The 15866-nt window shown below is 42.5% G+C and overlaps 1 protein-coding gene across 6 annotated transcripts in view; it reads left to right on the top strand.

Moving 5' to 3' along the window:
• The first annotated feature begins 2944 nt into the window (after positions 1-2944).
• LOC136438180 (uncharacterized) overlaps positions 2945-15866 on the top strand; it is a 35219-nt gene continuing 22297 nt past the window's right edge. Inside the window, exons 1-4 of one of the 6 annotated variants that reach the window (XM_066432918.1) lie at positions 2945-3077; positions 12927-12993; positions 13675-13841; positions 14777-14834. In XM_066432918.1, the coding sequence (XP_066289015.1) occupies positions 3057-3077; positions 12927-12993; positions 13675-13841; positions 14777-14834 (313 nt within the window). In that variant the 5' untranslated portion in view covers positions 2945-3056. Of the gene's footprint in view, positions 3157-3203; positions 3855-12921; positions 12994-13674; positions 13842-14776; positions 14835-15866 lie in introns of those variants that run through there. The other 5 variants (XM_066432922.1, XM_066432921.1, XM_066432919.1 and 2 more) reach the window with 5 other exon arrangements.

Raw genomic sequence — 15866 nt, 5'->3', positions numbered from 1 at the left:
TTCTTTACATATAACATAACATTACATATTAATTACATGTCAACTACATATATTTCCATTTTATACATTGATAATGTCTTACTATTAACAAGACATATCTATTCATACCATATTACTAGTTAGTTAAGAGTATAATACCAAGTATATATCATAACTATGTATATTTTTAGAGATTAATAGATCATCAGCACTTACATTACCATACGCTATATATACAGTAGTGTACGTAATCACACTATAAGAACCACTAGTATAAGTAATCATATATCCTTAACATTTTATTACTTTACTATACATGTACAAATTATCAACTATGTCAATATATATATTACCTGCTTACATATACGAGAATTATTTAATCAACAATTCTTACAAATAACTTAATGATATAATGCCAAATTACACACCATTAAACATATTTGAGAGAATACTACGTTATTCATTAGCATTATTATTATTAATCACTACATATAACAATTATGTAATTGAAACGCCTTATATGTACCTAGCTGGTCATTGAAATAACTTATACTACTTCACGATATAGATCGTATAGACATGTCTAACCATTAGCGGACCCATTGACTTGTCTACATCATACCATGAGAAGTACTCAAAATATCCAACAATAAATAGATCATATATAAAGTATCTACAATACATTATACTTACCTTTACAACTATAGCAGTTACCTTCATAACTTATACAACATATTACATGGCAATATTTACCAATCCAACAAGCAACACAAATATCCAATGTACATATACTTACCGATCAAAACAATAAACAACAAACTTTTAACACCAATCATGTCTCCTCATTATTACCTCCGTCATCTCTGTACAACACATGAAGAAATGGTTGGCAGCATGTACAAGCAATTATATCCTCTGAAAATGTTAAAACATACGTACCAACGCTATAAAGTCAGCTTTTCCGGTCAAATGATGTTGTTCCTGACAGGCAGATATGTAATTCTTTTATAAAGTTATGACGTAATGGGTGGTTATTCCAACCCAAAGACTGCTGGGCAGCTCACAGTACCAACACTCCCTTAATGACCTGCCCAAATAAGAACATAGCCCCTTAACAAGAAACCTCCTCAACCGACAAAATCCGCACTTTTCTTCCATACTTCACGTCGCCGGAGTGTTTTTAAACACCACCCTTGTTGGAACTGCAGGAGCAGGTTTTGTGTCTGACTTTCAAAGGGAATAACTCAAGAAGGGCTTGATGCATGGTAATGATTTTTAATTAATGCGAAAATACTATAACAACATGGCCTTCATGGATGGTCATGATTTTTGGTATGTACATAGCTTGTGTGATGCTTAGTATGATTGGACGATAATTATGCAAATCCGATTCTAATTTGCATAATTATTGAGGCAACTTTAAAAATCCGCTTTCTTCCATGATATGGCTGTTCAAATTGTAACTGCGAAAGAGAGGAATGTTGATAGATAGAAAATATGCAAATGTGGGCCTAATCTGCATACTTAATGAGAAACTACTATAGTTCCACACTGGCAAATGACGGCAATTTCATACATTTAATAATTTGTGGCATCGGGAAGTTATGTGATTGTGAACATCGTTGAATCAAATTTGGCTAATAAGGGCCTCATTTGAATCATTGATGATAAATATTAGCATAACCTTCTTTGTTAAGCTCATAATTTGTTAAGCTCATACTTTGGACATGTTGTATTTTAAGACAATCAACTGGTATGATTTAGAATTGATGAGAAACATTCCTAATATGTCAGTCATAAAGGTTAAATCATTTGGCGAAGGTATGAGGTCGTGGAACTCTAGTTGTCAATGAAGACCACCTTCTTTTGTTAGTGAAAACAATTTTAGACATATAGGCGGTACATGGGCACTTATCGGCTCATGTGTACCGCGTTTGCCGATTTTTAGCGCACCTTTTTAGTTAACTTTTAAAAAAAAAATGGTGCAGTTATCCGGCATTGGTGACAATGCGCCGTGCAGATATATTATATATATATAGGATACGCACCAAGGTCATTCAATATATGTGGAGCACATTCACCCAATATCATAAAATTACCAACTACCTGAAAGCACCCAACTCCTGTTTATGACAATTACAAACTGCCCTTAGCTACACCCCATAAGAGCCACTTTTCAGCTGTTAACGCACGACCGCACCACTCACAATCTTCACAATGCAGGACTGGCCATCCGCCCTCGCGCGCGGAACTTAACCTGCTAATTTACGAGTCACTGTTACACACAGGCTTTCATCAGTCTGACACTTGAGATCAGTTGGGCTGGCGAAAAGGGAATTTCCCACTGAAATAAACACACGTTCATGCAGCCGTTTATTTTTGGGTTACGGGTCATTTTAGAAGTTACACATGAATGATAATCTCCAAGCAGATCTAATGGTTGCTAGAAGACCGTATTCAACCTAAGGATCTAATGGTTGCTAGAAGACCGTATTCAACCTAAGGATCTAATGGTTGCTAGAAGACCGTATTCAACCTAAGGATCTAATGGTTGCTAGAAGACCGTATTCAACCTAAGGATCTAATGGTTGCTAGAAGACCGTATCCAACCTAAGGTTGCCATACAAGGTTCCTCTGCCAGTTGGATACGGTCTTCTAGCAAAGATCTGCTTTGAGATTAATGAATGAGACCTATAATTAAATGTCCTTGATGAGACCAAAAGCCTATCACTAGTACTTGAGTTCAGATGGTTTACCTATTGGCTGTAATTCAGATGAATCATTTATATGATATAGAAGGCAGGATCACCCTGTCAACAGTGTATACTGTATTAACTATTGACAGGATCATCCTGTCAGTAACAGAATTTTCCCCACTATAACAGGTGATCCTGTCAACAGCCATGACTTCTTTCCAACAACTCACGTGGGCCCGCACGAAAAGTCGTAAAATTGAAAACGTTCCGATTTACGGCACCCCAGCAGAATTTTGCCTGGGGAAATATCATTGTCACTTCCGGGTTTCTGCACGGTGCGGTTTTTACCTTCGTTTCCTGGATGGGTGACGGAAATCCAGCATGCCACACTTGGACTTGACGGTCAGTGGAACAAGTTGAAGAGGATCAAGTTCAAGTGAAGTTCTCTCCGAGTCTTGAGGCAGCAGCGAGTGTGGTACATGTAGGGCATGTAGTTCAGACTGCAAGTTCTACTCTTAACTCTACTCTACTCTGTATACTCTACTCTACTCTACTCTACTCTACTCTACTCTAATCTTAACTCTACTCTACTCTACTCTACTCTACTCTACTCTACTCTACTCTACTCTACTCTACTCTACTCTACTCTACTCTACTCCACTCTACTCTATTCTACTCTACTCTACTCTACTCTACTCTACTCTTAACTCTACTCTTAACTCTACTCTACTCTACTCTACTCTACTCTACTCTACTCATTACTCTACTCTATAGACTATACACTAAACTCTGCACTACTCTCTACTCTCATCATCATCATACTCTACTCTGACTCTACTCTACAGTTACAGTGTTGTCCTCTACACTACTCTACTAGTACTCTACAGTCAGTCTATTAACTCTATTGCACTCATTATAGCTAGACTACTGTTACAGTGAGCAGATTATTATTGGAATGAGCAGAGCGGTCAGAAGCATATATAATAGTCCAAAGTGCCAAAATTTGACCATCATTTTTGACGTGAAAATTATGTTTTTGTCTCCTGATTTACCAAAATTAGAGAGGTTGAAGAAACAGAACTCAGCTGGTCTTGTAGCGGAAGGGATAGGCTTTCATCCCATACACAGTTGATTTACTTCGGAATACTTCCCTGGACGAGACAGTACCTAGACTCGAGGGTGCGCAGCCTCCAATTGAAACCCCAAATAAACTGGGGTGTGCTCCCTTAATACTCTACTCAACTCTTTGTGTATAAGTTTATGTAGTAATTGCTTATCAGTTTATGAAGTTTATAATAACTTTGTGGTTATTAGTATGTGAAAAGCCTAAGGCTATTGGCAGGATCATCCTGTCAGCAGTAGAAATTTTGCACTGCTGACAGGATCATCCTGTCAGCAGTAGAAAACATTGCACTACTGACAGGACGATCCTGTCAGCAGTGGAAAAATCTGCATTGCTGACAGGATCATCCTGTCAGCAGTATAAAACATTATAACAGTATAAAACAGGGTGATCCTGACAGCAGTGCAAATTTTTCTACTGCTGACAGGATTTTCCTTTTATTTTAAATTGTTGGCATATGCTACTGTACCAATGGATATTGGTGTTTCACTGGATGTTTTACAATTTTAGCAGTGTTCATCTGGGCGTAAACTGATGCGTGGGACGTATTTAGGACGATTATAGTGGTAGTTTGTCTCTAATGTCCTGTTAACCGCCAAATTTCAACATGCGTTAACGTTCAACGCGTTCGAACGTTACATCGAGTACATGTCCAGATAACTCCAACTCTGAGGCCTACCTAACCTGGAATTCAGTCTAGAATACTATAGATTGTCGTTAGGCTGGGCGTAATAGAATTATCTTTGGCACCCGGTAGTAGTTTGCCGCGGTACTAGCTGCCACAACGATCCCGTGTAAAACTCCTACCGGGCGCTAAAGATTATCACTGCGGAGGAAAGTCCCTTCAGCCCCTAAAGAGCCTGGCCAATCCACGGTAGACTGGATGCCAGGTTACTTGACGAACAGCCGTTCGTTGTCACAACTCGGACTCACCTTGTATGCTAGTCGTTTGAACCGAGTCTTGAAAAAAGGACTTTACAAAGTACCCACCCCCCTCCCACTGGAAGATTACTGAATCTTTTCCATGTTCAACTAGAGTTCCACGACCTCATACCTTCACCAAATGATTTTAACAATTGTGACTGACGTATTAGGAGTGTTTCGCATCAATTATAAGTCAGACCAGTTGATTGTTTTAAAATATGACATGTCCAAAGTATGAGCTTAACAAAGTATGAGCTTAAGAAGGTTATGCTAATATTGATCATCAATTATGCAAATGAGGCCCTTATTAGCATAATTTGATTCAACGATGTTCACATTCACATAACTTCCCGATGCCACAAAAAAAGTATTAAATGCATGAAATTTCCGTCATTTACCAGTATGGAATTATAGTAGTTTCTCATTTAAGTATGCAAATTAGGCCCACATTTGCATATTTTCTATGTTCAACATTCCTCTCTTCCTCAGTTACAATTTGAATAGTCATATCATGGCACAAAGCAGATTTTTTTAAAGTTGCCTCATTAATTATGCAAAATAGCATCTGATTTGCATAATTATTGTCCAATCATTCTAAGCATCACACAAGCTATCTACATACCAAAAATCATGACCATCCATCAAGGCCATCTTGACTTATAGTATTGTCTCATTAATTATGCAAATAAGGTCTTCATTTGCATAGTTCATATCAATTGATATTCCTCTCTTCCTCAGTTACATATGTCACATGTTTCAGAGTCCTATCATGGAATTTGGCGGATGTATAAACTTTTATCATTAATTATGCAAATTAGATACTGATTTGCATAAAAAGTATCTAATCATGTACATCATCACTCAAGCTATCTACTTACCAAAAATCATTGCCATCCATCAAGCCCTTCTTGAGTTATTCCCTTTCGAAGTCAGATGCAAAAACCTGCTCCTGCAGTTCCAAAAAAGCCGCTAGGGGGCCCAAACCCATACCACTTACTCTCTGTCCAAAGAGCTATCTACCACTCAAGAATCAGTTCCATAGCATGTCCAGAACACGAGATATCAAAACAGGAAGTTCCGCTGCAGTACCGTAACAAGCCGCTAGGGGACCCAAAATCTAATCATTTTCAAGTCTCATCAAGACCTACCCACCTACCAAATATCAAAACAATCCATCCAAGCCTTCTCGAGTTATCCTGTACATTACATACACACATACATACATACATACAAACGCTACCCTATGCATAACCTTCTCGGCGAAGGTAATAAATCCCATAAATTCACAGACACGTGTGATTTTGATCTAAGTAGTATGAGTCATTTGTAGTTGTACGTTTCTAACATATGGAGGAATAGCGGGCAAACACTTGCTTTTTATCAGGAAATTTAGATTTTCAAAATGATCCTGTCAGAATTAGAACATTTCCGTTGCTGACAGGAAAAATCCTGTCAGCAGTGGAAAAATCTGCACTACTGACAGGATGATCCTGTCAGCAGTAGAACAAATTGCACTGCTGACAGGTCGATCCTGTACGTGTCAGCAGTAGAAAATATTGCACTGCTGACAGGATGATCCTGAAAGACTTTTCCACTGCTTACAGGGTCGTCCTGTCAGCAGTGCAATTTTTTCTACTGCTGACAGGATCATCCTGCCAGTAGCCACTTCCATGTGGAAATGGCTGTCAAGGTATCAAATGTTACATTGGCCAAGGCTATTGACAGGATATAACAATTTCTTTTACACTATCGACAGGATGTTCCTGTCAACAAGAATATTTTTGTACTACGCCAATATATAGATATTGTTATTATAGGTTGACCTAGGTCATGACCCCTGACGCTATAGGTCACCTCGTGTTGCGTGGCGGCCATCTTGTCGGCCATATTGTATTCCTTGATTTTGGTCACCATTAAAGTGTGCTCGGTTCGCACTCCGAATGCTGGCTCCCAGAGTTGTCCTTAGCGGTCCAAATTGACGTGGTGGCATCGGCAGGATTTCGTCTCAACGCTGTCTACCCTAAGAAGTTGGAAAACGCCCTTAAACAGCCGGGATGGCAACAGCGAACCGGGCACCAAAGCAGTGGTGCTTGACGAAAAAGGAAACAATCAACTCGTTCGAAAATTGGCGGGCCAACCAAATCTACGTGCTATCTCTGGACCCAAGCTTCACTCCATTCTTGGCTGACGGCGTCACATGGCAGAAACGTACAGCGGGAGTCGAGCACCGGGGATACACCAACGATGGAGAAGCCGTACCAGAGGCGCAACGGCGAACGGCGGCGCAGAAGGCGGCAAGTTTGGAGCTGATGCTAGGCCAGGTCGCTAACTTCTGTCCGGTTATCAGCCGAAACCGAATAGTCAAGGCAAGTACTTCCCTTACCGATATCTGGCAAGCAATCCGGCTCCATTTCGGATTTCAGTCGACCGGGGGGTATTTTCTGGATATTGCCAAGATCTGTTTAGAGCCAAATGAGCGCCCGGAGGACTTGTATCAGCGCCTAACCGCGGCAGTCGAGGACAACCTGTTAACAACGGCGGGCGGCATAACCCACCATGGGGAGCTAGTAACCTCTGACGAGGAGGTTAGTCCTTCGCTAGAGAACATGGTTGTGTTACTGTGGCTCCAAATGTTGCACCCAGGACTTCCTGCCAAAGTCAAACAGCGATATGGTGCTGAGCTGAGGAATAAGACCCTATCATCCATTAAACCAGAAATATCCCTGTCTGTAGAAACCTTGTTAGCAGAGCTACAGGACGATGAGAATGTAAGATCGCTCCGTATTGAACAGACCCGTAAACAATCCCCAAGAGCTCCACAAGGACGTAGCCGACGCCCCAAACCACAGAGTCACAACAGGGCATGCCCACTTTGCAAGCAAGCAGGCAGGTCAGTGTATGATCATTTCCTCAGTGTTTGTCCATACTTACCTGAGCAGGACAAGAAATACATGGTACGAACAAGAGCTGTTGAGGTGGAAGACTACAGTGATATCGATCCTTCTGATGATGAAGAGCCTATAGCTAGCGTCCTTCGTACTGAAACATCAACCTTTGTCGATGACCAGCCCGCTCTCATGTCAAGGGTCACTGTTCGTGCCTCCCCACATTTGGAAGTCTTCCACAATGGGCAGCCAGTCAACATTCTACTAGACTCTGGAGCAGAGTCAAGCATGATCAGGGCAGATGAGGCAAAGCGTCTGGGTCTACGCATACATCCCAACACCTCGCAAACTCCAAGTCAAGCAGATGGGGGGCGAATGGCCGGTGTCCTGGGTGAGTGCAGAACCACGTTCTACAGAAGAAAAGCCCCACTTCGGTTTGATGCTCTTGTGGTCTCAGACTTAGCATCTCCCATCATAGCAGGGAGTCCCTTCCTTGAAGCTAACGATTTCACCATCAACTTCAAGACACGCCAGATACATCTTGCTGACGGCTCTGCCACCGACTATTCTTCATCATCAAAACCACCCCGGCCACGTATACACCGCATCACCAACAATTTGCTCCGCATGCAAGATAAAACGACTACGCTATGGCCTAATGACTACTTGGAGCTCCAACTACCAGATGGGCTAGATACTTACCCAGATGTTGCTCTGGAACCACGACAGGACTCTCTGTCTTGTGAACACTTGAAGGCATTCCGGCAGGGAACTTACCGGAACATAGCTGGCTACATTAGAGTACCCAACGTTTCCTGTGCACCAGTTAACGTGACCAAGAACATGCACCTGTTTGATGCAACCCCAGTAGTCCCAGTTGAAGACATTCTACCCGACAATGAGTTACCCACACAAGACACACTGCCTGCTCACATCCCAGAGCCCCAGCCCTTTTCTGACTCAGTCCAGTTAGACCCGGACAATATCCTGAATTCCACACAACGATACCGTATGTCGTCCATGCTTCAAGACTTTGACAACGTTTTCAATACAGACTTTCCAGGCTACAATGGAGCAGTCGGCCCCATCCATGCAGTCGTTAACATGGGTCCCGCACAACCCCCACAGCGAAAAGGACGTCTCCCACTCTATGGAAGAAACCGCTTGGTAGAACTACAGCAGAAGCTGGATGAGCTTGAGACACATGGGGTGATTTCTACGCCGGAGTCTGCTGACACAGTGGTAGAATACCTCAACCCCTCATTCTTGGTCAATAAACCAAAAGGTGGTCACCGATTGGTCACTGCATTCACTGATGTCGCCAAATACTGTAAGCCCCAGCCGTCGTTACTCCCAAATGTCAATCAGGTCATGCGCCAAATTGCATGCTGGAAGTACCTTATAGTATCTGACTTGACCTCCGCCTATCACCAGATCCCCTTACACCCATCCTCACGCAAGTATTGCGGTATTGTCACTCCATTCAAAGGAATCAGAGTTTACTGTCGCAGTGCCATGGGCATGCCTGGTAGTGAAACAGCATTGGAGGAACTCATGTCACGCACTTTGGGGGATTTATTGATGCGTGGAATGGTTGCAAAGATAGCAGATGACCTGTACTGCGGTGGAAACACCTATGAAGAGCTGCTTACCAACTGGAGTGCTGTCCTGACAGCATTACAGAACTGTGACCTGCGACTGTCTCCATCCAAGACAATCATCTGCCCAGCCAAAACAACAATACTTGGTTGGCACTGGGACCAGGGCAAGATATCAGCCTCACACCACACCTTGTGTACTTTGTCTACAACCCCTCCACCTCCATCTGTGACTGCCCTGAGATCGTTCATTGGATCCTACAAAGCCCTGTCCCGTGTCATCCCAGGCACGACAGTCTTGCTGGGTCCATTGGATGATATGGTAGCAGGTCGTTCCTCTAGCGACATGATCCAGTGGACAGATGACCAGCTGTCAGTGTTCCGCAAGGCTCAGCAGGGCCTTAAGTCACATCAAGCTGTTGTCCTTCCCAGACCAGATGATGAACTTTGGCTTGTCACCGACGCAGCGGTCAGACCCACAGGGATAGGGGCTACGCTGTTTATTCGCAGAGACAACAACACTAGGGTAGCTGGATTCTTCAGTTGCAAACTCAAAAAGTACCAACGTCAGTGGTTACCCTGTGAACTGGAAGCCCTTGCAATAACCTCCGCCCTGAAACATTTCAAGCCTTACCTCATTCAAACCACTATGCCTGCATTCATCCTTACTGATTCCAAACCATGCGTCGAGGCAGTTGAGAAGCTACGACGTGGTGAATTCTCGTACAGCCCAAGAGTATCTACCTTCTTGGCAGCAGTCAGCCAGTTTCCCATCACCGTCAAACACATCAGTGGTAAATACAACCTTTCCACTGATTTTGCAAGCAGACACCCCTTGGATTGTGCTGACAGCCATTGCCAAATATGTTCCTTTGTACATGCTCTGAGCGAAGAACCGGTAGTTAACACAGCTACTGTCAGCCCTGACACAGAGCTCAATAACCCAATCTACACCAGCCGCAGTGCCTGGAGTACTATCCAGAGCTCTTGTCCCTCCCTACGTCGTGTCTTCGCCCACCTTAAGCAAGGCACACGTCCATCTAAAAAAGAAACGCACATCCGGGACATCAAATCGTACCTGGCAAAGGCCACCATTACCACTGACGGCCTCTTGGTTGTTCCCAATAGAGACATGTTTGGTATGACAAGAGACAGGATTATAGTCCCCCGTAACGTAGTGCACGGCCTTACCACAGCTATACATCTCAAGCTAGGACATCCTTCTCAACACCAGCTCAAGGCGGTTATGTCTCGATACTTCTATGCCCTGGGCATGGATACTGTTATCCAGAAGGTCACAGCAGCTTGCGATCAATGTGCTGCTCTCAAATGCCACATCCCTGTTCCTCCTACCTTCACGACTCAGCCTCCTCCCCAGACCATCCTAGCTACCTTCGCAGCAGATGTCATGAAACGAGCGCGGCAGAATATCCTTGTCGTCAGAGAGTGCAGTACCTCTTATACGTCCACCCAGATCGTCCCTGACGAAACTTCAACCGCTCTCCGTGATGGACTTATTACCTTATGTGCACCCCTCTGCCCTCTGGACGGTCCTCCTGCAGTCATCCGCTGCGATCCAGCACCTGGATTCCAGGCCCTGACCCAGGATACCTGGCTAGCCGAAAACCACCTTCAAATCGAAATAGGGGAGTTCAAAAACATCAACAAAAACCCAGTTGCAGAACGGGCGATCGAGGAGATGAGAGAAGAACTCTGCAAAGTAGACCCCCTTGGCCAACCAGTATCTCCTGCTCAACTTGCTGTAATAACAGCACGTGTTAATGCTAAAGTTCGTTCAAATGGCCTATCGTCTCGTGAATACCTTTTCCAAAGAGATCAGTTCAATGGAGAACAAATCCCATTATCTGACAAATCTCTCCTAGCCAAACAGAACCAACGTCGATTGGACAATCACACGCCTAGTTCCAAATCGAAAGCATCCACGAGACAGGTCAGGCCCGCCCCCCTTATCACTGTTGGTGACTTGGTCTACCTCCATGCCGACAGAGATAAGTTCCAGGCCCGCAACAGATACATAGTTACCGCTGTGAATAGAGACTTTGTGCACATTTCCAAATTCATCGGCCGCCAACTGAGATCTCGGACCTACAAAGTTCGCCCTGCAGAATGTTACTTATTCCCCAGCCAGGTCTCACCCCAACACCGCCATCCAACATACAGTGAGACTGATTCCGATGAAGATGACGCAGTCAGCGATGAACATGAGAACTTTGTGGTACCTCCAGACATTCCTGCCACTCCACCTGCAGTACCAGAACAAAACCATCACCAGAACATCCCGGCACCAACAGGCATTCCTGTCACTCCACCCGCAGTACCAGAGCAGAACCTGCAGCAGAACTTCCCGGCACCATCAGAGTTTCCAGCCACCCCTCCTGCCGTACCAGAACGAACTCTGCCAGACCCCCCCTCATCACCGCGGCGGTCAGGCCGGCTTACTCAACAACCATCTTACCTCAAAGACTTTGAACTTTCATAACCCCAACATCGAACATTTACAGAACTCTGATAGTTATTTCACATAGCCATATAACATTGTATTCGAATACAGGGAGATTTTCTGCAAGTAGTAAATTTATTCTGTGCCTTTATGACCCAATATGAAACACTTACAGAACTCTGATATTTATTTTACATGATCATATGATGTTGATTTAATATGCAGTAAGTATTCTGTCAAGTAGTAGATTTAAATTACTCTGTTAAATTAGAAGACATGACAACTCCAGGTAGTAGATCACTCCGTTAAATTACAAGGCATGACAAGTAATTCCAAGTACTAAGTAGTAAACCTAAGTCACTCTGTTAAAATGGAAGACAGGACAAGTAACTCCAAGTAGTAGACTTAGTCACTTTGTTAAATTAGAAGGCAGGACAAGTTACATTCGTGGTTAGAAACATTATTTCCATTCTTCTATAAGGTCACACATGTGTTAGATTTAGAACGTTTCCAGTTGACAGTTATTCGTTCAAAGAGAAACATAGAAAAAGTAGACGGCAGAAAAACATTTCTCTGTATAACTATAGCACTAGTTACTTTCTCGCAGTCACAGAAACGTTCTCGTTACAAAAGAAGTAAGCTTTCTCTTTACAGTTGAAGAAGAAAGTAGATCACGCCAATATATAGATATTGTTATTATAGGTTGACCTAGGTCATGACCCCTGACGCTATAGGTCACCTCGTGTTGCGTGGCGGCCATCTTGTCGGCCATATTGTATTCCTTGATTTTGGTCACCATTAAAGTGTGCTCGGTTCGCACTCCGAATGCTGGCTCCCAGAGTTGTCCTTAGCGGTCCAAATTGACGCTATTCACAGGGTGTCCATGATCCTGTTAGCTGTATAACTTCTTATATAACACTGAGCATGATCTTAAAAGTCTACTAGTACCTTGACAGTAATATTCCTGAGCAAGACTTATTAACTATTGAAAGGCTACTATTGAATGGATGAGAAAAAAGACCTGTCCCTACTGATACTAGAGTTTAGGTGTCCTACAGGCATACACGCTACTAATGAGCCACATTACATCATACATGGAAGAGGGTATTATGATTCATTCTAATACCTGCATTCCCTGTTACAAAGTGTAACTTAACTGACAGGAAACTATTGACAGGAACATCCTGCCAATAGCAATTGGAAATCTGTAATACCTGTAACATCCATGAACTGTTCTATATTCTCCATCAACATGCACAGATGGATCCCTCCAGTGTTGTCCTGATGTTAGCTGGACTGGCAGCCCTGACACACGGCTTAACTCCAGGTAAGGTTAGATCATGAACAAATAAGTGTTATACAGGAATCAGACACTATGTTGCTCTTATTTTAAGCACTGTTGTAAATTTGGCATTCAAAATGAACCGTGAGCCAATTTTAACCGTACATGCCTTGAAGTTTGCAGTGATTTAATTTCACGGTAGAAGGAAGATGGGGTGTTTGCTGTTGTTCTAAGGTTACAGTAGCACTATAGTCACGTACTGTATTTACTGGAAACACTGGATCTAATTTCGCAGTGTAGCAACTTGTGAAAACTGCCAACATAAAAACACGGCAAAAATTCAAAGAATTGTAGTATACCGAACATGTTTCCAAGTCTAGAGGATCAGGTCCAGGTCCTGATTTCAGTAGACGTACAGGACTCCTGAATAACAGGAGTATTACTTGAGGTTAGCATTACAAATTATGCTCAAATTGGATATTGAAATGATAGTTTAGCAATTTTTAGTTCACAGTAACTAGTGCTAACCTCAAAATGAACCTTTATGCCAAACAACAGAATTGAGCCAATCTCTAACCAATCACATAACAGTTATAGTAAATGTTCATTTTATAATCAGTCCAACAGATTTGTTTCCATCCTTTTTTTTGGGCCAGTCGAGAAAGAACTCGATTTGGATGGAGATGCATGGGCACTGCCCTAATTAAACCGCTGTCTGTCCTGCAGGGGAAGTGTCCATTATAGCCGGGGGAGGGAAGCCTCACGAGGGAGACAAGAATGACTGTGTGGATGCCGCGGCCTCCATGGATGGGTTCTTCCTGGACGCTCGCTTCAACTACCCGTGGGGACTGGTCTTCGACAAGTCGGATAACTCCATCTATGTGGCTGACTGTGTATGTAACAATTGAATTGATATCCATGAATAGTTTCATCAGGTTGATGACTTAGAAGTCACTTGTCATACCTGGGCCGCGAAAACCTTCGATACGGGTGTTCCGCATCGTGTGATAATTTTCCGTATTACATGGGCTTCTATACTTGACTAATGTATACTTCTATACTTGTATACTTCTATACTTGTATACTTCAATCTATACTTGGTCCCGGCCCTCCCACATCGCCCACCTGCCGAACCCGCAGTCGGGCCGGTACCTTGCGATACAGAAGAGGAATACACCGTGTTGTATTCCATATGGCAAAATGCACAACTACTAAGTAAGTGTTTTATACAAGTCAAGGTTTTGATGACTATCTGGCACCTTCCTCAAGCCAATAATGACTGGTACTATTTCACACTACAGCTAGGTGTCCCTGCAAACCTGCTGATATGTGATATACTTCAGTCTATAAAATACAACGATTTTTAATAATTAAGGCAACAAGACTCATCTAGACTAGGCTCCTATTCCTGATTCCTGGACCAATACAAGCGAGCTATTCTGTTGTCTTTGTTTGTTCCTTAGTGATATTGTGCACAGTTGCCATCAATTATTTTTATTTGAGTCCTGTGAGTTTGTTTATTTGAACCTCCATGTCAGTCAGATCAGTCTGCAGGATGTTTTTCCTTGAGTTCATTATGGAGTAGATGTGGGTCAGACAAAATATAACAAAGACACAGAGGACATTATTAAAGTTCTCATCAATCTATAAAGTATATGATTATACACAGACAACTGGCACAAAACACATAAATCTGTGAAAGCCATATTATATGGTTCATGTCTGTTTGTTGTAATTTGGGGTCTATGTCCACAATCTCCATGAGAACGGTGAGATTCTATATTGCACAGACTTAATTTCCAACCATAGATGACTGGTTTTTTTTCAGGGCTGCCCAGATACACCTCACAGCAATGACAGAATCAGGAGAATATCTCTCTCTGACAGTGAGTACATTGTATTTCAAATTTGAAGATACACCCTGAGGTTAGTCTGGATTAAAAAAACTTGAAGTCATGTTTGACTGTTTGATTCTAAATATAATTGAAAACACAGATGTCCATGGAGGTCAACTAAGTCTGCATTGAAAGATCATGTGGAATATGGTGCAATGATTGTGCAGTATCTATTCTGTATCCCTCAGATTATTGGAAAGCAATTTTGGGTTTCATTCAATTTACTGTACAGGGAAATGACAAATAATGTACTTGGTACATGTACATCATCTTTCAAAATACGGCGCTAATATTAGTAATAATACCATGATATTGTAACGTAATGTTGTCATAACTGTAAAAAGTGCCACCTACTGACCTTGCATTGTCATGTGACCAGGCTGCAAAACATTGACAAGGAACTTGACCTAGCCAATACTTCAATGCATAGTGAACTACTAGTAGACTAGAACTAGATCAGGACAGCCTAACCAATAACCTGAGACCCTTGTTTTTTTATATTTATTGCATACCATGCATAACACACCAGGTTTGTACTGAAGAGTACAAGCTGCATGTCTAGACAGATTTATTTGATCCGCTCACACTGGGAAGGTTCTTTTACCAGCACGAGGTGTGGCTCTCCTCAAACACGGGACCTCCATTTAACGTAATATCCAAGGAACGTCCCTAACCAAAGCTTAAGGTACTCATTTTCACCTGAGTAAAGTGAGTGTAATTAGTGAAAAATGCCTTTCCCAAGGGCACAACATCAGGGCATGTTAGTGGATTTGAACCCAAGACCTCTTGGTTCTGGGCCAAACGCCTTTTAGTTACCTATATGCCTGTGACCCTTAATGCTTATTGGCTGATTAAGTTAGAACACCTGCACTAGATATAGATAAAGGTAAATATATCAGAGGAGGAGTGATCCTACTCTCTGTCATTCTTGGAAAAGATGAAGAGAACTGGAGGAATTCATGTAAAACTCTGCGCTGCCCCACAAATGACCCAAAGTTTTTAATACCTGGTTCTGTGCTTGTA

Source organism: Branchiostoma lanceolatum, chromosome 7, assembly GCF_035083965.1.
Source record: "Branchiostoma lanceolatum isolate klBraLanc5 chromosome 7, klBraLanc5.hap2, whole genome shotgun sequence".
NCBI lineage: Eukaryota > Metazoa > Chordata > Leptocardii > Amphioxiformes > Branchiostomatidae > Branchiostoma > Branchiostoma lanceolatum.
This window is presented reverse-complemented; position numbering and strand designations above follow the sequence as displayed.